Source organism: Lampetra fluviatilis, chromosome 25, assembly GCF_964198595.1.
Source record: "Lampetra fluviatilis chromosome 25, kcLamFluv1.1, whole genome shotgun sequence".
Classification (NCBI taxonomy): domain Eukaryota; kingdom Metazoa; phylum Chordata; class Hyperoartia; order Petromyzontiformes; family Petromyzontidae; genus Lampetra; species Lampetra fluviatilis.
Window position 1 is genome coordinate 12237007 of NC_136299.1, and position 25419 is coordinate 12262425.

General features: G+C 41.5%; 1 protein-coding gene across 4 annotated transcripts; it reads left to right on the forward strand.

Annotated features, from left to right (window-relative positions):
• Nucleotides 1-436: 436 nt before the first annotated feature.
• LOC144941824 (uncharacterized) lies at nt 437-24260 on the forward strand. Of its 4 annotated transcripts, XM_078868303.1 has the most exons (17): nt 437-610; nt 1806-1849; nt 2291-2395; nt 2954-3065; nt 4165-4343; nt 5355-5627; nt 5838-5921; nt 6124-6309; nt 6792-6967; nt 7860-7912; nt 8051-8092; nt 11303-11438; nt 12196-12256; nt 12362-13777; nt 14184-14409; nt 15380-15448; nt 22806-24260. In XM_078868303.1, the coding sequence occupies exons 2-17, from the start codon at nt 1847-1849 to the stop codon at nt 22808-22810; spliced, it is 3126 nt and encodes a 1041-aa protein (XP_078724429.1). In that variant the 5' UTR covers nt 437-610; nt 1806-1846; the 3' UTR covers nt 22811-24260. The 4 variants fall into 4 exon arrangements, with proteins under 4 accessions (XP_078724429.1, XP_078724426.1, XP_078724428.1 ...); XM_078868300.1 differs by lacking the exon at nt 22806-24260 and having other exon boundaries at nt 15380-19570; XM_078868301.1 differs by lacking the exons at nt 437-610; nt 22806-24260 and adding an exon at nt 670-702 and having other exon boundaries at nt 15380-19570.
• The last annotated feature ends 1159 nt before the right edge of the window (nt 24261-25419 follow it).

The following is a 25419-nucleotide window of genomic DNA, read 5'->3' on the forward strand; positions in this document are numbered from 1 at the left end:
TCCACGTGTATAAGCGCCGCCTGGCTTCACCAATTGGCGCTGCGCCAGGTGGTGAAGGATGGTCACGAAAACCCACGATTCACGCAGGGCGTGTGGGGGCTCTCATCCAGCAGTGGATTGACAGAGTGGGGATGGGGGGTTGCACATGCGGTTTCCTGTATACGAGGCACACGTGCTTCTGAAATAATCGATCCGGTGAGTTGCAATATTTCTCAATATTCGATTCATCACGTACAAGTCCGCGGACACACAATCTATTTATATCGGAGTTCCGCAAACATAATCGATTCTCTTGAATCACACTTATCCGGAGCGTACGAATCGATGCACCCTTAAATTCTGAATCGATTGTCCAACGTGATGACGTCAACGATTCTCTAACGTGATGACGTCAACGATTCTCTAACGTGATGACGTCAACGCCGTCGTTGTTGACGGCGGCGGCGTTGGGGGCGCTAGCGCCGCGTTCGCGCGCCTCCACTTTCGTCGCCAGCAGGGCTGGAAGCTGTCCGCGTCGTCTCCCTCAAGCGTAGCCCTCCCCCAGTCGCCAATGAAGCCTCGTCTCGTACTTTCATAACGCGCGCCTCTTCACACCCGACACCGTCTCGCGGTACGTTGCCTGTCGCGCGTCTGCGCCGGGTCCACTCGAGGGTGACAGGCGGACAGAGGAGAAGAGGCCCCAACCACCACCAACACCCACAGGCAGGCGCGGGGCCGTGCCTGGCTGGGTAGAAGGGTGGTGGGTGGTGGTGGTGAGGGTGGGAGTCATCGTGGATGCCCTCAATCCCTGGCCCCACGTGGCCCTCTCGTGTCCCCGGCCTCACGGCCACCACGCACAATGGCGTCTCTCCCCGTGCTGCTGGCGGGGTCGTGTGTTGGACATTGTGGCCACGCCGTGGGGGGAAGAGCCCCTGCTTTGTGTTATTGAGCGAGTTAAGTTCTACTTTAGCACGTTGCCGTGCGGATCATGAGGGTTGTTTTGACCATACTTCACCACGCTGGTCAGTGCGAGTTAGTGGAGCCAGAGGTCTGCAATGTTCGCTCTAAGCTGGTGACTGATGGGATGTCCAGTGTGTACAGAGCACAGGGCATGCCTGTTACCCACGCACAACAGAATGCCTCAAACTCCTAAGTCTATTGCTGAAGTTCCAGTGTTGGATATTGTAGCCATGTGTTGAGGCCAGCGAGCTCTCGTGTCTATTTAAGTCGTGGGTTGAGTTTATCTTCTACACGTACAGCACATTCAGTCATCCCACTGCAGGATGAGGGCCTCCACACGCATGGCGAGTCGTCGTGGGGGTTACTTGGCCACACGTACATTGGAGTTTGCTGCAATGTGTCTTCTGCAAGCATTGTAACCCCAAAGGTCAGTTATGGATAGAGTTAGGGTTATGTTTATGGTTATCCATACTTAACCTGGCTTAGTTTAAAACATGGCGAAATATGGTGTATGGCCCAGGTGATTTGGTGTTGGATTTGTCTGTGCGCTACTTAATTGGTGGGTCTATTTTGTTTCACCCTTAACGTGATAACGTGTTTCATTTCATGAGCACGGGAGCAACATGCATGCAGCATCAAGTTCTAATTCTAGGGTGGCGCTGCTGATTAAACATGGTTGCATTTGATAGTATAGTACATGAAATGCGTCGTTAACCTTTACTTTATCATGGCATCTATAGTATCAACATGTATTTTAGACAACTCATCTTACCGTTTAACATTGTTTAATAATTGTAGTATATTATAAATGTCGCTTTGTATTGGAAAGCCATATAAGATGCATGTGTCTCATTTGTTTATTTTAGCTTTTTAACTGGACTCGGGTCAAGCAACAACAGACTCAAACATGGTAAGTTTACGATGTTTTTAATGTGATAACCTATGTTTTCCATCGGCGTTTATGGTAGTCATGAGTTAAATGATACTTTCGAAAAATATTAATGTTTTTCTGAAATACTTGGCACCTTTATTATTTTAGAGATATTGGCTGCTTGCCAGCATAGCGACGGTGTTATATATACACACAATGGAATATTGTTTGCTAAGCTTAAAAACAGGACAGTAAACACTTTTCTTTTTAGATGTAATTCTGGTTTACAGTAGTAGAAAGTGTAATATTCGCTTGCCACTATAACAGAGTGCTTTGCTTATACATTTTCATCACATGATGGGCTTCCTCCTTTCATAATCGCATTAATTAAAATACATAAGGTTCGAGATCAAATTACCACCGTGTAGAACTTATAAATACATCACGGTTGTTTTTTGTTTTTGGCTTCCTGTGGTGCAGGCTTCAACTCCGGATGCGACAAAGGTGAAGGACAAGGATGCAGAGCTGGAAAAACGGATGGAAGCAATTCGCAAAAAGAACGAAGCCATCATGAAGCGATATGAGGTTGGTGCGAGTGCTATTCTTGCTTTGCAAGTGGTGAAATCTGTATGCATTGTGCATGCAGAGTTCCGGTAACCACTGAGCCAGATATCGTACAAATTCACAACCATTACTGACTCTTTTTGCAATGAGTGTCTGTGCTTTTGTGGCATCTTGCCTCTTAATTGTGGCCAATGTCACAAAAAAAGTTAAAGTGGAAAAGTTGCTTAAGATGCTGTGCAGGTTTTTTTTACGAAATACGTTCATGTAGCAGCTGATTTATTATTATAAATGCTTTATAAAAGTAAGTGATCACATCTTATTGGCAAGATATATGCCTCAAATTTACAGCTGGCGTTAACCATGCAATATAATCTATTCTTGCCCTCATCTATACATTACAGTATTCTGCTAAACCGCACAACATTGCAGATTTCATTGCGTAATTTAATTACTTTAGCCGGTCGTGAATCCAACTATTGATTGGAAGCCGATGAATTACTGATATCAGCGGCAGTGTATCTCGTGGTGCGCATAAAAAAAAAAGTTGTATTGGATTGGGGAATGGTGCTGTTTCTGTAGGAAATTAAGCAAGATAAGCAACGTGCTGAGGCAGAAGGCATGGCGATTAATCTGAAGGCCCCGAAGTCACCATCTGGGCCTCACATCCCCAACAGTCCACCTAGTGGAGGAGGTATGTTGGTTGGTTGTATGAAAGCACTGAGGAGCTTGTCTAGGTAAAAAAAGAAGAAGAATAAAATAATAATAAATGAAAAGAACTAAATTAAATCACGACGTTTCGGAAGCAACACAAGCCTCCGTCATCAGGTGTAACTGCTCCAGTAAAATTACTGTAGCGTGTGAAGAAAGCTATTCAAGACACGTGGTTTTTATATAGGGTGCTGGGCAGGGAGGAGCCAATGAGTGGGGGGGGGAGATAACCATCTCGGTGCTTGTACACTGCAAGTACGGTGCTTGTACACTGCATGTACGGTGCTTGTACACTGCATGTACGGTGCCTGGACGCTGAATGGCGAATGGGAATGAAACACTGTTGTAAATAAGACTTGTGTACTCTATGAACTTTCATTTTTGGTATTCTGTTAAATATTTTCAAGAATATTTTGCTTATGCTGTGGCAATTGTGGGTAATGCAAACCAATGTAAATAATTTGGTAACATGAATAGAAAAGTTAAATGTTTATTGGTGTGTGTATTTTTAGAAGTATGGATTTAAAACCACACTTTTATTTACAGCGACTGAGTATTGGCTACATTTACACCACTGTTTATCATTATTCAAACATATCACCTCCCAATCTCCCAGATAGACGTATATCATTATTCTCTTGCTGGTATCTCATAGTTATTTTTTCTCAAGACGAAGCAAATTAATGCCTAAATCACTTAGATTAAATCTCTAATAGTTGCCTTTCATTGGCCGTACAAATTCATCATCAATGAATATCAGTAGCTGATGGTTAGCTTTTTTCGGTAAGGTATAGGATTTACCCTTTACGCAAAGTTACATTGGAGCATTTTATTTCAGCCGGACATGAGCTGTATGGTATAATGCATCTTCCTCTGATTTTAAGTTGCAAGCTGCTAGCGTTACCTCATTCCATAATTTATGTACCTTACTGTATCTTATCCCTGTGGTAATATCTGTTGTTACATCATCAGACCATGAGAGATGGTGATGGCTTTGGAGGGGGTAGGCTTTTGTCGAGCAGTGGATTTATAAAGACTAATCACGATATCGATGAGTAATGGTTTTTGCGTGTGCGTGTTAGATGGGGCAGGCCACAGAGGGTTCGGTGGCGGCAGAAACCGAGATCGCGGAAAGCCAGATTTTGATGACAGAGAACACCCACGACACGACCCAGGTGGGCGACAGGTGGATTCGGATGGGTTGACTGTAACCATCCGCAAGTCAGGAGGAGGAGGAGGTGGAGGAGGAGGACCCTCTGTGGTGAGGAACTTTGCAATGTTTTTTTACTTGAAGGATTACTTCATCAGAGAGCTACTAGCTGCTGACATGCTGCTCAAAACACAGGCTGACTTGCTGTCTTCTTTATATATAACACATGGATGAATACATTATACATTAATTTACCTTGAATCCCGTGAGGCCTTTGAATGGCACTTTTCGAAATGTAGTGACACACTACATGAATGGATAATGAGTTTTACAAGTGGCTTGCATACATCTTCGATCAAAAGTGACTTTATGATGGTGATATCCACTGATGCTACAAATGTTTTGTGAGCTGATATTTGTGTGTGAGGATCTCTTCATATATATGGAGATTACTAACAGTTTAGTAAGTTCACTTTTTGGAAGAAAACACACTTAAGGTTTGCTTTATGTCAGAAAATTGATATTGCCAGCTGAAAGAAAACTTTAACATATTTTAAATGGGAACATTTTTATAAAGCAGACAATGGATAGTTTTCAGACGTTAATTGTGGGGCAGTTGGAATGTATTTTTTTTTGCTTAAGTTTTTTGAAACCTTTGCAAGCATCTGCCAGTCGTTTCTCTATGCATTAGACCAGTGTTTCTCAAAACGCCAATTCTTGTAACCCCTCGCGATACACATTTCCTGGCTTAACATTCGGTTTAATATTTATAATCACTACACATTGCATGTAACCTCATGGTTGGTAATGAAGAAAAGCTGCACCATGGAAGAGTCACGAGGAATAGGAGTTTTTGAGAAACATTGCTTTGATCATTTGGCCTTTTATCAAATCGGCTGGTTTTCAACTAGGTTAGTCCCTATTAGCAACACAACGTCGTGTTTACAAGTGTTATAACTTATAACGCCCCCACCCCATCACAAATTAATTGTCAAATGGGGCTAATGTATAAGTGTTTTTCAACCTTAGTTGGAAAAACATAAAAAAATTACTCTGTAAACACGGTCTGCCTCATGCTGTACAATCGACAACCACGAATGGTGCGTGTGTGGTGATGCCAAGGAGGCGCGAGAGGAGCGCGTGGTCATAGATCGCCGCAGAGGAAGGGACCGGGAGCGCTTCCAGCCTTCAAAGGGGCCCTCACGGCAGCCGTCGGACAGACCTTCGCCGCCAGGGGCTGGACCCGGAGCAACGCCTGGGTCCCCTCAAGCAGCAGGGCCTGGGGCAGGGATCGTTGGGCCCCCCAGAGGTGTTGGGGGCTCCGAGAGGGGAGGCAGGGGAAGGGGGAAACGAGATGGCATGGGTCGCGGCGAGAAGGTGGACCGATCCAGCAAAGTAAGATGTTTAATTGAAACCCTGCTTCACCAAGGTTGTGAATTTTGCGGTTGTGTTACATGTATTGTAAATGTGCAATTTAACCTTTTTACCTTAGAAGTTTTAACTGGAAATGTATATTATGGCAGCCACACAGTTACACAGTACGATTGATCGCAGATAAAACATTTTGTTGGACATCGATGCCAATGTTTTTTTCATTGTTGTCAGGAATGGGAAGAAAGAAGGAGACAGAATATTGAGAAAATGAATGAAGAAATGGAACAAATTGCCGAGTATGAAAGAGGACGAAGGGTAAGAGGTGTTTATGTGACTTGACATCATGATTAGACAATTTCCTTTGCTTTGTCATTATGTACCAGTTGTCATGGTAAAATTGATGAATGTACTTTGTTCCAAACATGTATATTGTCCATACAATCGTATCATGTAATCAACCTGGATTCCATAATGTTAATATCTATCGGACATCCTTTGCAATTGATTCCGATTTCAGGATGGAAAAGTGGATAAGAATCCAGTGAGGCACTTCCTCGATGACGTCAGGCGGTCGGGCGCTTACGCTGATCAGGAGGGGGCTGAGAGGCGGGAGGGCAGCCGACGGCACCAGCGGAATTGGGGGGGAGCTGATTTTGATCGTGTGAAGACCGGCATGGAGAAGCGTAGGGACATGGAGAGGCAGGTATGGTCTTGGTCACACACAGTTTATGGCTACATTGGGAAAGCTCTTTTGTTCCTGTTTACCAAAACATAAACAGTGTTCTAAACTGCCATTCATTGCACACGAAGAGTAGTGCAGCAATATACATTTTTATTCTGTACTTCTGTGCTCGCTTGGCTTTGCTCCCTGCCTTCAAGATATACTGACCATCATGGTGAGGTATGGTCAAATAACCACTGTGACCCACATAGCATGCAGGTGGAGGCTTTCATCCAGAAAGTGGATTGACCAATGGCAGTACATGTAATGGTACTGCAGCCATTTAACTTGCACTGCGGTCTGCCATAGTAATGATGATTGAAAGTCTGCTTAATAGCTGTGTTGTGTAGGTGAACAATACATGTGTATTTATGGACCTTATTTATGCTTTTTATTTTATTTGGGCCACCCCTCCCACTCATTACTTCAGATAATTGAGAGTTGACTTGCTGTCGCAACCACAGGGCACATGGCAGCAGGGCGCCAGCGACATGTCGCTGTCCATGACGGGGAGGCAGCGAGCCGAGTACTCTCGCTGGAAGGAGGAGCGCGAGGCCATCGACCGCGCACGCCTTGACCGACACAAGAACGCGTCGGGGGAGTGGCGGCGGGAGTGGGATGCGCAGAAGACCGATGAAATGTACGAATCTATTGAACGCTCCCCTCCAATGACTGACTTTTCCCTGTTCCTCAACACATGTCTTCCCTCCCACACTTGCTAATGTTTTTCGTTTCATGATTACTTGGAATTGATTGTCCAGCGGTGGCAAAGCGGTTAGCACTTTGAACTCTGAACGCTGCAACCGGCGTTTAATTCCTGGCAGTGGCTAACAGCGGCAAGTGTTATCCAAACTGCTTCTGGGTGCCACCTTCACTAGCATGTACCAGCGTGGTGAAGTATGGTCAAACAACCCCCGTGCCCAGCCAGCAGTTGATGGACTCGATACTTTGAAAAAGCCATGGTGGGTGACTTTTTTGTCAGTGGGCTTGTGTATAGGTTTCGTATTTGTTTTTCTTAGTTGGTTATATTTATATCCCGAGTTATGTATATTTGTATAGTTTGTGATGCTAGAATCAACTATCTATTCTACATTTGGCCTTAAAAAAGTAACTGTTATAAGCAGGTCAACAGATACAATAATATAGAAAGTACATTGTTGAAGGTGGAGTCAATGCTGTATATTTTAATTGAATTTGCTAATTCATATTATTTTTTATAAAGAGTGCATTTAAAGTAACTGCTTTTATATATGCAAGTGTGCAAACATCTGATAACACACATTTGTTCAACATGTTTAATGGAAATGTTTACTGTTATCCCTTAAATTAACTATCTTGAATATATATGTTGGTGTTCTGCCACGATATTACAATTATGAAACATTTTTACATTAATTCACGTAATGGTTTGCTTCCTGTATAATTGTGGACATACACACAGTGCACAGTTATATTGTGATGCTGTAGTCAATTTGGCAATTACTATTGTTGTACTGTATAATTAACAATTCTACATTTTTACGTGTTTTTAGGTTCAAAGCAAACCAGGTGCCTGTGCCAGATGGAAATGACGCTAATTTCAGAGGTAAATAAGACCGTGCCATACTCCCACACAGTTGTATATTTTCTTTCAAAAACGATGACATTGTATATTGCACTCCCGTCTGTTACTATTCAATTCGTTTTCCCTCTCTTGACCTCTGCAAACCTTTTCATCTACCAGGGAATCGAAAAAGGCTCTTTGGAGTACGGTTCAAACTGCCTGGTGGGTGGGGTGGTACAATGCATGTCAGCGCTGAACTGCTTGTTTTGTCTGCTCATGTAACTGGCTGCTCCAGGGGTTTGAAAACCCAGAGCGAACACACCTTGTTCTCTGGCCTTGCTTGGTGATGCAGTGTACGATCAGCGAGCATTTGATGTAGCGAATGCAAGCTGCAAGGATAATTTGTGTATTTTCATGTAAGTTAATTTGAAATCCCGAATTAAATTGACATCGAGTCACCCACGACTGGAACGTTGAATTTCAATGATAAACACGCGAAAAAAGCGACCTATTATACGTAGGGCAGGATATATTTTTAAATGTGTTAAGCGGTGCGAACTTGGTTTTCATCACAAGGCATCTTTTCCACTGAAATCGATTCAAGTCTTAATCTTTCTCTTGAGTTGGACGTGGTACGTTGCACGTGCCACCATATACTCCGTCACTATCAGACTTGACCATGGTTGGGAACTGGATAATTAGATAATTAAATGTCTGTGCATGTTTGTTGACTTTCGCACCATACGTAGCCACCCATGCTAATCGGAGGTGTACATGTACAGTCCTCTGTGAATCCACTACTGGTTAGTACAGATTGGTGAAAGTGGGAAGCATAGATGTACAGATGCTGTACATCTCTCTGGTGTCCACAATGTAGCCCTGCAGGAGCCTATACCACCTGTTATTCATGATGGTTGCCCTTCCAGGACCAGCACCGCTTGCTTCCAAGATCTGTCAAGATCGGTGATTTTTTTTTTACAAGACGTGAGATGTATTGAAACATTGCAGAGTTTTATCTGCAGTTAGAAAATGTGGGAAATCGGCAAAAAAAACCTGAAACTTATATTATTAATAATTCAATTTAGTTGTGGTTCATTGTTAAATAAACCGCTTATTCTCAATTTACATTTTGTAAAACCTGGTCAGGCTGGAGAATGGGTGGAGAAAGGATTTTCAAACCCATGGTCTGTTCATATGAGTGTGTAAAGCAAAATGTTGTTTTCATCTTCATTGGAAATGCAGATCTTTCAGCTATAACGTTCACGAGTCAGACTTGCAATGTAATGCACTTTATAGCCCGCTCATCCTTTTTCAGGAATCTTGTGCAAATGGTGGGTGGTTAACCTATTTTCAAGTAATAGCCTGTTGGATGAAAATCCTTAGAATTAGGTTGAAGTGTAGGTGGCATGGTGGCTCAGAATTCAAAGTGCTGAGCTGGCACCGCTGAAAATCTGGGTTTGAGTCCAGGCAGCTGCCTGTGATTAAACGTGGTTCTCACATTTTATTGACTGGATGGGCTTGGTCCCCAAAATCCTCCACTAAAAAAAAACCACCACATTAATTTTGGTTCTGCACGAATTTTGGCGACATTTCAGCTGTGACAAAAATATAGATTTTTACTGCCGTGTGACAAATCTTACTCTCGGTGGTAAAGCAAGAAAGGAATTTGCTGCCCTCCGTTTTGTGAGCCAGAGATTGGGGATCTTGGATATAGCTCTGTGATATCTGATTCCATGGGCCGTTCTCATGAAGGGTTGTTACTGCCTCTGCTAGCATTCCAAATGGATTCTTTGTCTTGTGACTTGTGAAACAAGTATACCAATTGGGATATAATTAGGGGGAAATAGTAATGGAGGTTAATAATTGTTTGTAATTTTGCTAAACCTGAAATGACTTCATTGAATAAATTTCGATTTAAAGCTTTCGTGACTGCAGGGATTCATCTTCTTGGTTCTTTCGGTAAAGTCCTACATAATGCACGGGCATAATATGACTTTGAAACCCCCCCCCCACCTCCTACGCATTCCACAAGTAGTGACTAATCCCATATCTGCATTTCCCATTAATATGCTAAATTCCTCTTGATATGCAAAATCCTTTGTCAAGGCGCCCTTCCCCCTCCAACCCAGCTTAAATATACGCTGCCAAGCTTGGTGGTGCTCATTCAGACGCTGTCTTTCCGACAGACCTGTTTTTCACCTGAGGACGGCTGCTTGCGTTGTGGCCGAAACGTCGTGAGAATTGTATTGTATTATGTTTTATTTTTATTATTTTATTATTTCCCTTCTACGTGACTTTACCGAAAGAACCAAGAAGATTCATTGAATAAGTTTCTGTAAAAAAATCTAAAGCATTAGTTATTCTCAAAACATCTGTTTTATGTAAAGGTTGCTCCCCATTGCTTGTAATTTAGTTGAAAGTTGAATCAAGTGTTTTGAAGGGAATGCTAGCATTTATCGCTGCTCACAAAGTAATGTGAATCAGCTTAAACACGTATGCACTACAATCGGCTTAAGTTTTGAAAATGTGTTGCAGTACATTGCCAAGCTGAGAATTTGTTTTGAAAAATCTGTGCGATGTGGCACTTGTAGAAAAAAAAACTCGTAGAAAAAAAACACTCTTTGTGAAAATGTATTTTCTCGCCAGGTATTTGCTTTCACCGCAGCTTGGGTTGCCCTCATCGCTCCGATAAATAGCTCTCATCGCTGCTGCAGTAAATACCACTCGTCACTGCAATGTTCAGCACTCATCATTCCCATCCATGCTGTTGCATGATTTATATTTTGTTTCCATTTTTGTTTTGTGAACATTTACCAAAAGGGATATCGGTTGCGCCTGTTATTCTTCCTGTCTTGTGTCCTCATGAATTTTTTTTAAAGCTTAATATTTTTATCGCCTCTTGCATCTGTTCATCATTTGTGACAATGCTGCACTTGAGGATGCCCATGTCTTTTACTGTTTTGTTTGACACTGAATCGCCCGTTTGATGTTGTTATAGTGCATATACGGTTACAGGATTGCATTTTGTGTTTAATAGGACTAATGTTTTCACGTATTAATTTTATCAATTTGACAACTGAACACATTTTTTTAATTTTCATAAATAATTTACCAGATATATATTTTAAACTGCTTTTTGCCAATTAAGACTACTGTGTCATGTCTTCTAAATACACCATTATGAGCCAAATTGTCGCAACGACATTGGCGCATTAAAATAACAAAAAAAAAATTATTCCTAAAATTAACGTTAGTTTTTTATTCCAACAATAATAGCGGCAAATTCTAAATTATAATAGTACAAACAATGCAAACGATTCGACGGCTCTCTCAATTCAGGCTCCTGCCTTAAGAGGACTTCCTGTGGCGCGTTTCCCAGTGACCTTGCTCCGGTTCCTGCTCACGCTGCCCCTTGCTGGATTTTGTTTTCAGATGACCACCGACGGCCGCCCAAAAATCGCAACCTGGGCGACTTTGTTTCTGCACCAGCCGCGTCGTCCCCAGTGAGGACTCGCGATACCCGCTCCCCTGGCCGCGAGCGTCTCACGGGCCGGGCCAGGAACTACAGGTGACTCGAGTCTCCTCTTCTCCCCTCCCTCCTCCTCCTGTTTTTCAGTCTGCATAATGTATATTTACGTGTACGTTAAATGTCAGATTTTTTTTTTATGATTTCAAAAGAAGGTTGAAAGGGTAAATGCGTTATCTCTGTCCATCTGGCCTGACACATGGAGTGCCCACGATTACTAAAAAAAAAATATTTTCAAGCTTTTTTTGCTCTTAGGGATTAATCCTGTAGAAAACTAGCGAAGGTGTGCAAAGGTTCACCCACAGCTTGCAGCTGAAAAACAACACTAAAACGGCTATTTTCACATCAGCAAATGTTTTCTACCCTGACAGAAACCCATCAGCTTTGTTATCCTAAAAATTACGTCCAAGGACAAACGCATGTTGGAATGTGTTACCTGAGCCTTGATTATGTATGATTGTCCTTTTCTATTAATGAATGGAATATAATGTATCATTCTATATTTGCATGATAGCGTGTGCTGTGGTCATCCTTGAGAAATTAATGTGAAGTTTTCTTATTTCCAGCCATTTTCCCATTCTTTGCTTTCTGTGATCTTATCAGTTGAGTTAATGACCACTTGGATGTATATCACAAACGTTAAGAATGTAATTTAGAAACTGAAAGGAAGGAATCTGTGTGTCTCTTCACAAAAATATGCATGCAAAAAAAGAAGCATTACGCTTACATCCGAGTGCTTTGTCAGTTGTTTTGATGTGTGTTAAACTTTTTGACAATTCTGATTTTGTTTTTTTTCCAGCATGCATGATGACCGATGGGAGGAAAGCAATGATGAACAGCCATCAAGGGGTGTAGATCAAGTGGGTATATCATTTTTCAAAGATATACTTGGCAAAATTAATAAACCGAATACAAAGGGTGGCATGCTTGTGTTTTGTGAAACGTTATCTTGGGTTTCTTTTCAGGCACAAGTGAGAGCATCGGACCCAGACAGACTTGAGCAGGCGGAGGGACAAAATGATGACGATGACGAGTGGGAAGATGCAGACGAAGGGGATGAAGATGATGGAGAGGAAGAGGTTGAGGTGATTGAAGAGTCTCAGTCGCCGGAACGTGCTGCCGTAAATTTGGATCCATCGCAGCCCAAAGAGGAGCCAGTCAGGGGAAAGCCTCCCGCACCCAAAGCAAAGGCAAAGCAGTGCGAACAGCGTCCCAAGCGGACCCGGAATGCGCCGAGGCTCACTCTGCCAGAGCGCGACCCTGTGCTGGAAGGAGCCGAGCGGAGCCCGGCTGACGACTCTGCCAACACGGCCTCTAAGCCACCGACGCCGTACTCGCCATTTTCACCTGGCGATGGCTACCAGCCCGTGGGCGACTGGGGTGAAGCCATGGAGGCGGCGTCGCCACAGTCGGACTCTCCACCGCGGCCTGCGCAGCAGACCGACGCGGCAGGGGTGGCAGCCGGCACGGAGAAGGGAAGTTGCACGCCTCCGGGGGGCAAAGACGCTCATACGGGAGGTCTGCCGCTACCCGGCCGGGCGATGGCACAGAATGATGGCCGCTGCTCACCGTTTGTCGTGTTGGCCCAGGGCAGCAGGGATGCCTCCTCGCCAGGTGTTGCTGCTATGATACAAAGCGATCCTGCCATCCCCAGCCCTAGTGCACGAACAGAGTTTCAAAACTCTCTACAGAATGAGGTGTTGGAGGAGCAAAGTGTGAAAAGAGTGGCACTGCAGACTGCTGCTCAGCCTGGTAATGCAACTGTGCCAAGTGTTGTTGAGCCTGCAGTACTTTCGGATGCATCTGTAGAAGGCGTTGACGCGAGTTTAGCCCCCATGATGATGGCACAAAGTGATGTCGCCTTGTCAGACCACTCCGCTGCGCAGAGTGAGGACAATGAGCCTGAATGCTCGGCATTGCCAGTTGATGACACCGAACGCGCACCCGAACAGAGTGATGTCACCGCGACAACGGCATCGGCTGACGTCGACTGTGAGCAGGAATCGGCCATAATGACGCAGGGCGATAGCGGCGCGGAAACTTCCAGTGATGATATCGGGCAGGGCTCTACAAAGGACTTGAATAACGGTGATGGTGCGAGAACAGATCCTTTAGAAAAGGTGGAGAATGGTGACGTTATCGCTGCGGAGACCGCTTCTGCAAGAGCAGCACCGGGTGGTGCCGCTGCCCCGTCAGAGAGTGATTTTGTCGCCACGTCGAGCACGAACACAGCAGGAGCCGAAGTCTCCACTGAGCTTTCCTTTTCTACCACGCCACACGGTGACCAGAATTCAACTCCAGATAAAGAAACGAGTGCTGATGACGGACAGCCCATTATCACAGCACCTGCTGATAAGGGTGCACGTGCACCTGCAGTGGCAGTAAGTGAATCGCTCTAAACCTTGAAATTTAACCCTCTGGTACATACATTATTTATAGCCAAACATTGTTTTGGATTATTGTGATGTTACCAATTTAAGGAACTTCCCCCCAATTACCCTCACAATGTGTTTAAAATGCTTTGTGTAATTTCATTCCAGTGTTAGATATCATCACAGGTCCAGTACAGTGGACGTGATGCATGACAGAGGGTGACTTTAGCTCTGTTTTATCCTTTTTTTGACTTCGTGAAGCAATGACCGACATAAATAAATTACTTGACATAATTTTTGCATGTTTGGATACATGTTTTAAAATGGTTCTTTACATGACATTTGGAACAAAGTCAAATCCTATACTTCCCACATCCCTGCAGTGCCTCTATTTATACTTTTTGTCCCAATTTAGGAAGAAACAATTGGGGAGAAAATGACTGCCGTTACAACCAGAGATGGAGCCTCCGAGTCTCAGGTTGCGGTGTCTTCTCAAACACATTCTGCGATGACGGAAAGTGCAAAAGCCCCTGCGGAGTTGGAGGTGGTGGAAAAACCAAATGATGTCGGCGGGGAAGAAAACGAATTGTCCGCACGGGATGAGCTTGACGTGACAGTCGAGACAAGTGTGGAGGCGTTGGGTAAGTCCACTTTATCCTCCACTCAAGGTGGTATGTGTAATTGTATATCGCAAAGCAATGCTGCTTAAGTTGGCAATGATAAACTTTGCTCATGTGTCACACGTTCTACAGAAACTGCTGTTAGCCCCGGCCGTTGCTACAATAAATGTGAATGGCAGATCGAGCACATGAACGTGCTTGTGATCTATATTGCCTGGAATGCACATGACCTCATCCGATCTCGATAGCTATGTAATAAGGGATTTAGCCTGGACAGTGTTTGAATGGGTGTCCAGCATGCATACAAACTGCTGCTGCGGAGATACGTCTGCAGAGGAGAGTGCAGAAAAACCCATTGCACTATATTGTGATCGAACATTTCTTGTGGACACATGATATGTGTATTAATAGCACCACCAAGATATATATAACAAACTAACGTTTAGTTGCTGTGAAGAAAATACAGATCTTGATTTTAAGTAAAGCTATCCTTAACCTGTCCTTTACATGTTTAAATATGTGGAGTGACTTGTATTTGTTAATGTACGTATGCATTTTGAACGTCTTTCACATTGTACGTAGCTAATCGTGTGATTCTAATGCTATTTATACCTATGTATGTTGAACTTCTTTCACACTGTACATAGTCAACTGCACTAATCAGATTTGTGGGGGAAGGATAACAAACTAAACACAAATCTAAAAGCAGTGTATAAATGGAATTATAATGATTTGTGTCTTTGGCCCAATTACGATGTATTTATATGGAGCATAACATTATTGTTTCGCGTCTGACACTTTTCGTGTTTTTTTTCCATTTTTAGATAATTATTTAAAAACGACCATAATTAAATGTCTGCCCTTGTAAAAGAAACTGCTGGTCTCGGTGGAATCTTACCTAGTTCATATAATCTGTCCAGATGAAGTAATTAAAAGTCTTTCACATAATTGCTGTGTAGAATTGCCTGTGCCTAATTAGTGCTGTCTGTAGGCCCGGTAAAGAGAGCTGAGATGTCGAGCGAGGCTGAGACAAGAGACTCGACGGATGAAAATCTGACAGGTGTGGTGAACATTACTGGCTTCCAGACCGTTTACTTCAGTAAACTTTGTTCTGACATCATCACATAGGTCCCCTTTTAACAGCATTTGTATGTGTAAATGTATTCCTGCACATAATGCACATTTGAGATGCATGCCAACTAAACACGAGCACATTACCATTCATTCCATACCCAATCTGTTCACAGTTATGTGTGTTGAAAGTGACATGGGAAAATGTAGCTTAATTTAATCTCTTGGGTTTCAAGCTGCCAGACAGATAATATATCCTCTAGAGTGGGCAATAACTCGAAGCTCAAATTACCAAAAAGTTAGGGTTTAGCTTTGTCGTCGTGTCCTAAAAAGTTATTGTTTTTCGATAAAAATATAAATTGTTTTTAATTAACAGCTCCGTATCGGTTCAGATATCACTCACCACTGTTGTGAGTCATGGCCAGGAGTCGAAGTCGGTCACCAGGTTCATAGTGCAGTGTGCCATCATTCCATGGCTTTTTATACATCTAGGACAAAGATGGAGCAATATTTTATCAACGTAACTCTGTATGCATTTAAAAACAACTACTGTCATTGTGTTTATTATGCTCAGATTTATTTAGTTTACATGGATTATCTGCTAAATAAAATGCATTTATTTAACGTGTGGTCAGTATGTTGAGATGCACTGAGGTCCTGTATTTGAGGCACCCACTTGTCGGGCAGCAAGTCGCGTAGAGGTGCCGGTAAAGTTGCTAATCTTGTGGAGCTTTCTTTACCTCCTTGTGTGAGTTTTCTATGAGCACTGAAGTGAACAATGTAAAAAAAGTTTTATCAAACACTACAAGCAGTGCCAACCTGAACAGGGTTGGGGGCTCTGGGTAACAAAACACATGTAGGCTTTCGTGACCAATGTTAACCTTTATAGAGGCTTTTGGGTTAGATTGCGTAAATAATAAATGCGTTTACACCATTGGAGCCTCATTTGCCAGTAAAAATATGATAATTGTTTTTTTACCCTTCTATCTGGCGTCATCTGGTCCAACCCATGTGAGACTAGGCTCTAAGGAAAGCTGTCTCGGGTGTGGACCAATCAACATCAAGGACAGTGCACATTATCAGAGTTATGTTTTTTGTTTGCATTATGACTGCAGGTATTGTGGTCTATGCAAACATGACTCCTTGTAAAATAGGTGTCAGTTTTGTTGCCAGATAGAAGGGTAAAAAAACAAGTATCAATAAATGTGTCGTTAAACCCGTCACTACCCGACAGCCAATTTGTAAGGTTTGACGCGTAAACAAAACATGGCAATTCGTACAGCACACCGGTGTGTTGGAGAGTAAACCCACAACATGTTGTGGCATGTTTTGTTTACGCTACAAACCTTACTAATTGACTGTCGGGTGGTGGTGGGTTTAACAAAACATTTATATTTACGCGAACTAACTCAAACACCTTGTGAACCATGATTATTGTTTGGCACATAATCTAATTTCTACTTGATGATCATCGAAAACGCACACGAGTAGATGGCTTGGGATACAAAGATTGGTCGTCATGTGAATATATTTGTATTGACAACCATTATATTTATTAATGCATCAACATAGAGGATTAATTGTGCTTCGTAGTTATTAAAACAGTAACTTTGTTTCTTGATGTGACATCGTTAATGCAGGCAATTTCTGGAGGACTATCATACAACCAAATAGGCAATCCTGGCTTGGCTGAGTCCTCCACTTTACTGCCTCCACTCAATTTCTTATCGTGTGAAGATGATCTCTGCGTAATATTCACAAGGGGGCACCATTTCTTTTCGTCAAGCTCATGCTCATTAGATAGGTAACTTTCAATGAAATATACTGTCTGCTTGAAACAATATTGGAAAATTGATAATATTACAGAGAGTTGGTAGTCCATGTTCTTAATTTCAAATAAAATAACAATTGGAAGGATTTAATGTAACTTATTTTTCTATGTATGCTAAAGGGGTGCTAGAACGCTCAATCAGTCTGTATTGAATAGTTTCCATGCTAGCAACTTATGCAATTGTGGCAAATTATTTATTTTTATTAGTATTAACTATCTTGGTCAAGGTTTATGATGTATAACATTCTTATCAACTGGTTGGATTTCTCATAACGAGTAAATAAAGCAGATAACTTTATATTGATTGATCTATTTATATTATCATGACCATTTAAGAATGACTCCTATTGCTTTAAGAACGGACGTTGCAGTCTGAACAGTTTGATATTTTAATCCAAATACAAGAATATTACGTTGCACACATCTTACATTTTTATTATAAAGTCGTTTGCATCATAATTTTATTTGGATTGAAATAATTTTTACAAATGGATTATTGAAAAAAAAAGAACCTCTAAATGTACAAATCTTGGTCATTGACTAACTTTTGCTGCCTCAATAATGATTACTTAAACAAAGGTTTGGCTTGGTGCTTATGAATTCGTAAAATATGCATTTATATGGAATATACTGAATAGATTTGAAGTATTATGCAATTCTGCAATTCTTATATTATCGTTGGTTATTTTCGTAGTTGCCATCTGCCTCTTGATTAAACACATCCCTTTCAAAGGGGAAGTGGTTAAATCTCACACGCATTTCTAGAGGTTATAGGTTTAATAACTTGTAAATAATAAAATTGTAGCAGCTGATGATGGAAATATGTTAATTAATAAGGAAATGATTAGCATTCCATTGGGGCCAACGATTGTTTTTAATCTCTTATCATCCCATTAAATATAATTACGTCCTGCTTGAAGATAACGTTTCATTGCTTCTTAAACGTTAATTAACGCGGTGTGTCACTTGTATTCTAAATTTAAATGATTATTTTTACGCATAAAACCTTGCTACCAGCGTGACTAGTGTGTGTTATCATGAGCTGTCAGCAGGAGTGATGAGCTGGAAATAATTGTCGTGTCAAAAGGGCCCATTGTTTTTCGTGTTTTTAGCAGATCACTTGAAACAGGAGCATGGCTGCGCTTGTGTAAATGTGTGTGTTTTTTAGAAAGCATTTTTTTTTCTTTTAGTCTCATGCAAGTTTTATTTACAAGAGAGAAATGCAAATTAGCAATCGCAGCAAGCGTATTTACACTCCGATATTTCAGAATCATCCTGACGTTTATGAAAACGGAAATTAATCATTGTAATCGTGAATGGGGCACGACTTATTAAGTTGCACAGTGATTTTATTTAGTTTGTGGTACCCTTCCCTCCTGCTTCCCTTCGCCTGCTTTAAATACCAAAGCATTTCGTTTCCAACTCCGAGTTAGAAGCATGTCATTTCACTTGTGTGTCATCGTTGGGCCTATGTTCACGTTTTGTGGAGTTGTGGTTCTGATGTTGTGTCATTTGCCAGATTGCTGACTTAAAAATTGCCACTTGTTCCAGCAATATGATTATTTACACCGTCAAAATTCACTTTTTCTCTGCCGAGTTCAGTTTCATTGAATTGCAAATACATTTATAAAGGTTGACACTTGGAGCGAATCACATTTGTTTTCTCCCTCCACAAATCCTGACGGCATGTAACATTGTTGAAGACAGCAGTCTGGCATGGAGGCACAAGTGCTGTTTCTAACACAATGCTGGACTTGTTTTTCCCCGTTTTTGCACCAAACTAATTGTGCATGTATCGTACGTCCGTTGTCTATCCCTGTTTTCCGATTTTACATGACACCGAAATACAATCGTTTTGACCCTAATCGTTTGATTTATTGTCTTCTTTTGCTTTCTGTTCTGATGTGAAGCATCTGCTTTTGATTGTGAGCTTGAGTTAATTCCAACCTGCATGCTGATCTGCATGTTCACACAAAGCACCCCGACTTGTCCATTATTGCCATAATGAATTCCTCTCTTCCATGAGGATGTTAAGAGCTTCGTTTGCTTATTCCCCCTTAACGCTTCCTGTTGCGCCTGTGTCTTCTACCAATTTACCTAAAGCAGTGAACTTGCTCAATACAGCTTAACGGTCAGATTAATCCCTAGCAGAATTCAGAGAGGTCATAGGCATTAAGATGTATTTCATTGGTGATAGAAATATGCGGCAATAATATGTTTTGGTAATTGTATATACAGAAAGACAAATCCAGTTCCATTTAACAGAGTTCAAGCATCCACATAGTGTTTGTTAAGTATAGTCATACGTTAACCATACACACGCATTGCGACATTATGGTTTGGTAACACCCAATATCTAACAATAGTCCTATTTAAGAGGAGCACCACACCAGTGTGCCGTGCTGCTCTATACTATACAGTTTGTGCCAATTTATGTTTCTCCGTTCTCCCAGTGGCATCCTGCATTTTTCACAGTTTGGCATTTTGTGGGGTTAGGAACGTTACGCTGGGAATGTGTGCTGGGTGTTTATTAGGTGACCATATTTATGCAAGCTGTGCGTGTATCTTTGTATATGTACAAGTTGTGTAGGGGAGCGGTAGTGCAGCGGTTAGGGCGCAGCACACCAGGGTGCCGGTTAACGCGCTGCACTACAAACCCGGCAACCCGAGTTTGATTCCCACCCACGGCCGGCACCAGTGACGATTATCTGAACTGATCCTGGGTCTCCCCTAGGTTGACTCGGCCTGAATTGAGTCCCTGGTGCGATGTGTCAACATCGTCACTCGGCAGACAATTGCGGCCTGGCATGAATTTGCCCCCCCCCCCACCCCTTGCGCTCTGCTGGCTTTCTTCGGTGCTCGCTAAAATCATTCACCGATAAAGTATGTTAGGGCTTTGAGTGGGATCTTGTCTTGCATATTGTATTTCCCTACACAGGTCTATGCAGGTTTCTCTTGCCGCAATCCTATAACTTTTTCGATTTGTTCTTTTGTTTCACACTGTAGCCCCCAAAAGGCATTGCTGCAATGGGTACAGCAAGGTCATTTATAATCATTAGTTTCACAACAGTCAAACAATGTGGTGGCTGCTCTGCCTTTCCTTGTCCAAATACAAAGTAAGGAATGAAATATCACTATCAAGTCACCTTTTTTTATTTTGGCTCGATGTTTACAAGATGCATTACCCCTTTCTCCCAAGTATCTACACGACTGTTGGCCTCAATTTTATTTTCACACCATTCCTGTTAAAGATTATGCAATGATATAACTTTAACGGAATTAACAATTGCAAGTGATAACCTGAGGATGCTTTATATTAAGTTTGTAATGTTTGAAAAACGCACCTGCTATAGAATTCTGCACGGGTCTCGCTTTTTGACCCACAATCCGACCTGCAATTATCTGATCCAACCCGAACCCGCAACCAAACCAGCTTTCATTAGACTCGCAACTCACACATTTTCTCAATGATCTACATATATGTTAGGATAATATTATTATCCTTGCAATGTTATAAAACTTCCATTAAACCTTAAAGGCCTGTGCTAAATATGTATTCTAGAAAACATTTAACCATATATGACAGTCACTCACTCTGATCATAGTACATAGTGGATGACGTGTTTCTATGCGTTTCTATGTGTGTGTGTACATCACTGTGTCTGTGGATTTATGTATCTGTATCTCCATCTACATGTCTGTATGTGTGCATATCTTGTGTGTTTATATATCTGTTTCTCTGTGTGTTTTTATGTTTCTTTATATGTGTGTGTATCTAATATAGCTATGAGTCTAACCAGATGATTTTTGTATGAAAGTTGTTCTTATCAAATTGCTGTGTAGGTAAGTTTCAGCTGACTTAACACTGTCTAAGAGTGGCGTACAAGTTCCGAAATTCCCACAGCCCATCGTCCCCTCATATGCGACCACATGCTCGGGCACGTGTGCCACGCCGTGGTTCCGCCCGCACTGCACGCATGTTGAACTTCTTTCGCACTGTACATAGCCAACCACTAATCAGAGGTGTGGGGGAAGGACAATAAACACAAAAAGCAGTTCTAAAGAAATGAGTTTTCAATCTAAATTTAAAAGTGCATCGCTCTCCAGTGGCTTCCTAATCTAGTAAAGGAAGAGCGTTCCAGACGGCCGCAGAAGCGCATCTTAGAGCGCCGTGCGATGCATTGACCCAAACCCGACCTGCTCCGTGAGTCGCCCTGTGGGTCACCATAACCCTCTCTGGTGCCCGATCCGATGCAGGAGACACAACCTGCTGTATATTCATCATCGTTTTCGAGTAACTGTGTAAACCTGAATCCAACAACATCATCTTGTTCTGGAAAGTCTGCACTCCTGGTTGTTTTTAGGTAAATGGCTATATATAATTAGATTTATGTTTTTGTTATTTTATTTTTTATTGCTGAGCCTTAATTATACTTCAAATGTTTACGTGACAATAAAAAAATGCATAAAGGTAACACGCATTCAAATAAAAATAATACGATGTAAACACTGCCTAGAGGCATTTGTATTTATATTCATGTTTAAACTTTTAATTTACTATATTTGAGTTATATCCCATCAAATGGCTATTTCATCAGCCAAGAGTGCGGCATAGTTTTAAATTCTCTTAACCTTGACCCTGGCAGCTCTGAATAGTTTACAATAAACCTTGTTGCTAATGGAGTACTCACCGTTAGACTTTGTTGACAGTAGTATAGGTTTTCCACATTGCAAAACTACATCGTCCTTTTTGCTTTAACCTTGTGGTCTCTTTGTGCAAGTTTTGTTTTATCTGGTAACATCTGAAACATTTTAGATCAAGGCTGCAAATCAGTGCCTTGTTTGAGAGTGCTGTAATGTGCTTTATTTTTTTTTATCTATTTATGTAACTGCTGTATAACACTAACTCAAAGGATGTTTATTTATATATAAATTCAAGAATTTGATTTTAAATGTAATAACTAATCATTGCACATACCACACGATTGTTCAATCTTGCAGTATGTATTCATATAATTATCCCCCCTCTCACCTAACGATTTGCTGAATTATGATCTGGGCTCTCAGTTTGATTCTAGAAGTATTGTTTGTCTTGATCTTACAATGTCATTTGTATTATTTCTCATTTTATTTTGACTCATTTGTAAAGTTTTATCCACCCCATTTAAACTAAATGTAAACTGTTAGCATACCCTCTATATATTGCATAATTCTAAAATAATATTTAATGCATGTCGTGAGCATGGTTATCCGTGCATTTTGAAATGCACATTCTCAAAGACTGCTGTTATTTAATTTATGCTTTTGCCAAAGCATCCTTTTACAGTTGTGTTGCTCGCATTGCGAAAACTGATACAGTTTTTTTGGAATTTGTGCAATGCTTTTTTTTATATCATTTCCTGTGCACTGCGTCTGATCGCTGATGTGAAATAACTTACATAAAGGTGTAGGAAAATGTAACTGTAAGAATGGGTAAGTAGGGAAATTGTAAAATAACCCACTTTCCTTTTCTCAGCCTAATCAGGATCAATGAGACAGACCAAAGGCTTGGAGCTGAAGACCAACCCAGAAGAATTGATTGCTTCCAGTTCAAGGCCACGTTATAGTACTGTGATGTGAGCAATAGTAGCTTTTGAACGTAACGCTATAATACGCGTAAACCTAGCAGCCATATTCCTCTAACAGTCTGTCGTTGCTGATATTCCTCGGTGCCCAGCTTCCAGTCTTCAGGGCCTACATTGGTCAAGATTACATTGTTTACTAATCAATAGTTTCCTCTGCAAATGTTTTGTACATAATGAAATTTAGACTGAGGACAAATACATCTGTCAGTTTCACATTCTTTTCTGCTGTCTTTGTTTGAAGTAGTCCTGTGTTTTACGTGGGTCTGTTTGCAAAAGGAGATCCTAGTTCAGCAGATATCCTGTTATTTAAAATAGAGGAACAATCTAACCTATAATCACGTCATCCAGGTCTCCCATTTTAAAAGAGACTTGGAAATCTCAACGGGCTCTCTTCTGATTGAAATTCAAGATACATAAGCAGATATTTGTGCTGAATCATTAAACACCCCCCCCCCCCCCCCATGACCAATATGATATGGGAAGGCCTCTCATCCAGCATTGGATTCACAAGGCTGTAAGTTATGTTCATTGTTTTACATTTTCCGAATAGTTGGCCATTGGTGGTCCCTGACCCCAATTTTTATTCTTGGGGTGTTAGTAATAATATAATTTGAAGTGCATTCTAGCACCCTTATCTCGTTTGGTGTTTCACTAAATCTTGTTTGCCGATGGACTAGTTGATGAATGTGGCCACTAGGATTATGCAGTCTGGTACTAGTTCATGTCTGCATTAATATCAACAAAATGGTATTTTGGCCTGCCCATTTACATTTTTCTACTGGACAGAATGTTTCATCAATACCTGCTCTATGCATAGTATTTGATTGTATTACGTTTGTTTAATAGAGCCGGTTTTACAATTTTATTGGAGGGTGAAACTTTCTTAGTCTTTTTGTCATTTAATGACAAAAAATTGCACAAAAGTGCATTTTTGTCAGTTGGGAATTTTTACACTGAACGATATGCGCATTTTATGTAAACAATTATCGTGATTAAGTGACTCATTTCCCTCGTATGAGTTGGATTAATGAATTTTAGTATTGTAATAACATGACTGCATTTTAGTTTATAGTACAGAGATATGCATCTCCAGAATGTGGTATGTAAATGTATCAACTTTACCTAATGGGAAATTATGTTTATACTGCACGCTTCAGTAATGCACACATGAATTGTGCGAGAATTATTGTCAGATATGCTTACAAAAACTTGGAAGAGTTTTCCATTAATGGAAGAGTGGCATACCCCTATCATGGTCTAATGACTGCAAAAATCTAGTGTCATACTTTTGAGTACCAAAGTAAGACTGTACATTACATTATACAGGCGATGACGTAGCCTGTTGAACTGTATTGTTTTTCACAACTTGTTTTTATGAAGCTTAAATAAAAGCCCCAAAACATAATCGTGTTTCTACACTAATATTGTTTTTTCTCATTACTGTGTCATAAACTCTGGAAATTGGTTCAAAGATGGGTAGCAAAGCTTGAATGATGACGTATTCACTCTTAAGGTCCAATCACCCAGAATGAAAAACCTGCCTGGATGTGTTCCAATATTGTCAGATCCTGGATGCTAAGCAGGTCCGAGCCTGGTTCGTGCTTGGATGGGAACCTGTTGGGAATGCCAGGTGCTGTCACGTGGGCAAGACACATGGCAGCACAGCAATGGATTCTGAAATCTATGCAGACATTTTTAGTATTATCCCTTCACATTCATGGGTAGTTCTTGTGGTGCTTAGTTTCCACTCACATGCCAAATGCTCATTTATGTTCTGATGTTCCTTATTGAAGGTGAAATGGGTGTGTATGCCATGTTGCTTTGCTGCCAGGAAATGTCGAAAGGTCACTTTGGCCGTGCAGCTTAATTTGTTTTTCCCTGCACATTGTGTGATTGATTGCCTTGAAAGCAGGTAAGAGCACATTGAGACCATACGCCTTGGTTTGTGCCTATTTGCTCGGCATAGCAATTGACTGGATTGGAATTCAACTTGATATACAACTCAAATCAAGATTGATATACAAATCAGATTGTTTTTAAACAAAGCTGGCTGTGCATTCCTTTAGTAAATAAAAACGTCAGGTTTGTGACTCGCACTAAAATAAAATGGTCCTAAATTGTAGGTTATTGTACGAGCTGCTTGGCTACCCACCTGGTGGGTAATGATTAGCTCTGGGAGGGGGGGGGGTTAAGGTGATATATTTGGCACGTGCTTTGTGAAATTTTAACTGCTCGTGAGTGAGGTTTTGTTCTTCTTATACGAAGTATTATCTACCCCACCACTTTCTATCCCGATTGTGCTGTCGGCATAAAGTCACAAATTCGGATTTCTCGCAGAACAGTGCAACCAGTGACGTGGCAGTCACGTGGTAGTCACGGCGTCACGTGGTAGTCACGGCAGAGCTGCCTCTTGAGATGCTGACAAGTGGCCTCTGGTCCACAGCGCGGGAAAGCAGCCAGCGTGACTCCACGTGATGACGTCACTCAGAGCAAACGCTGTCAAGG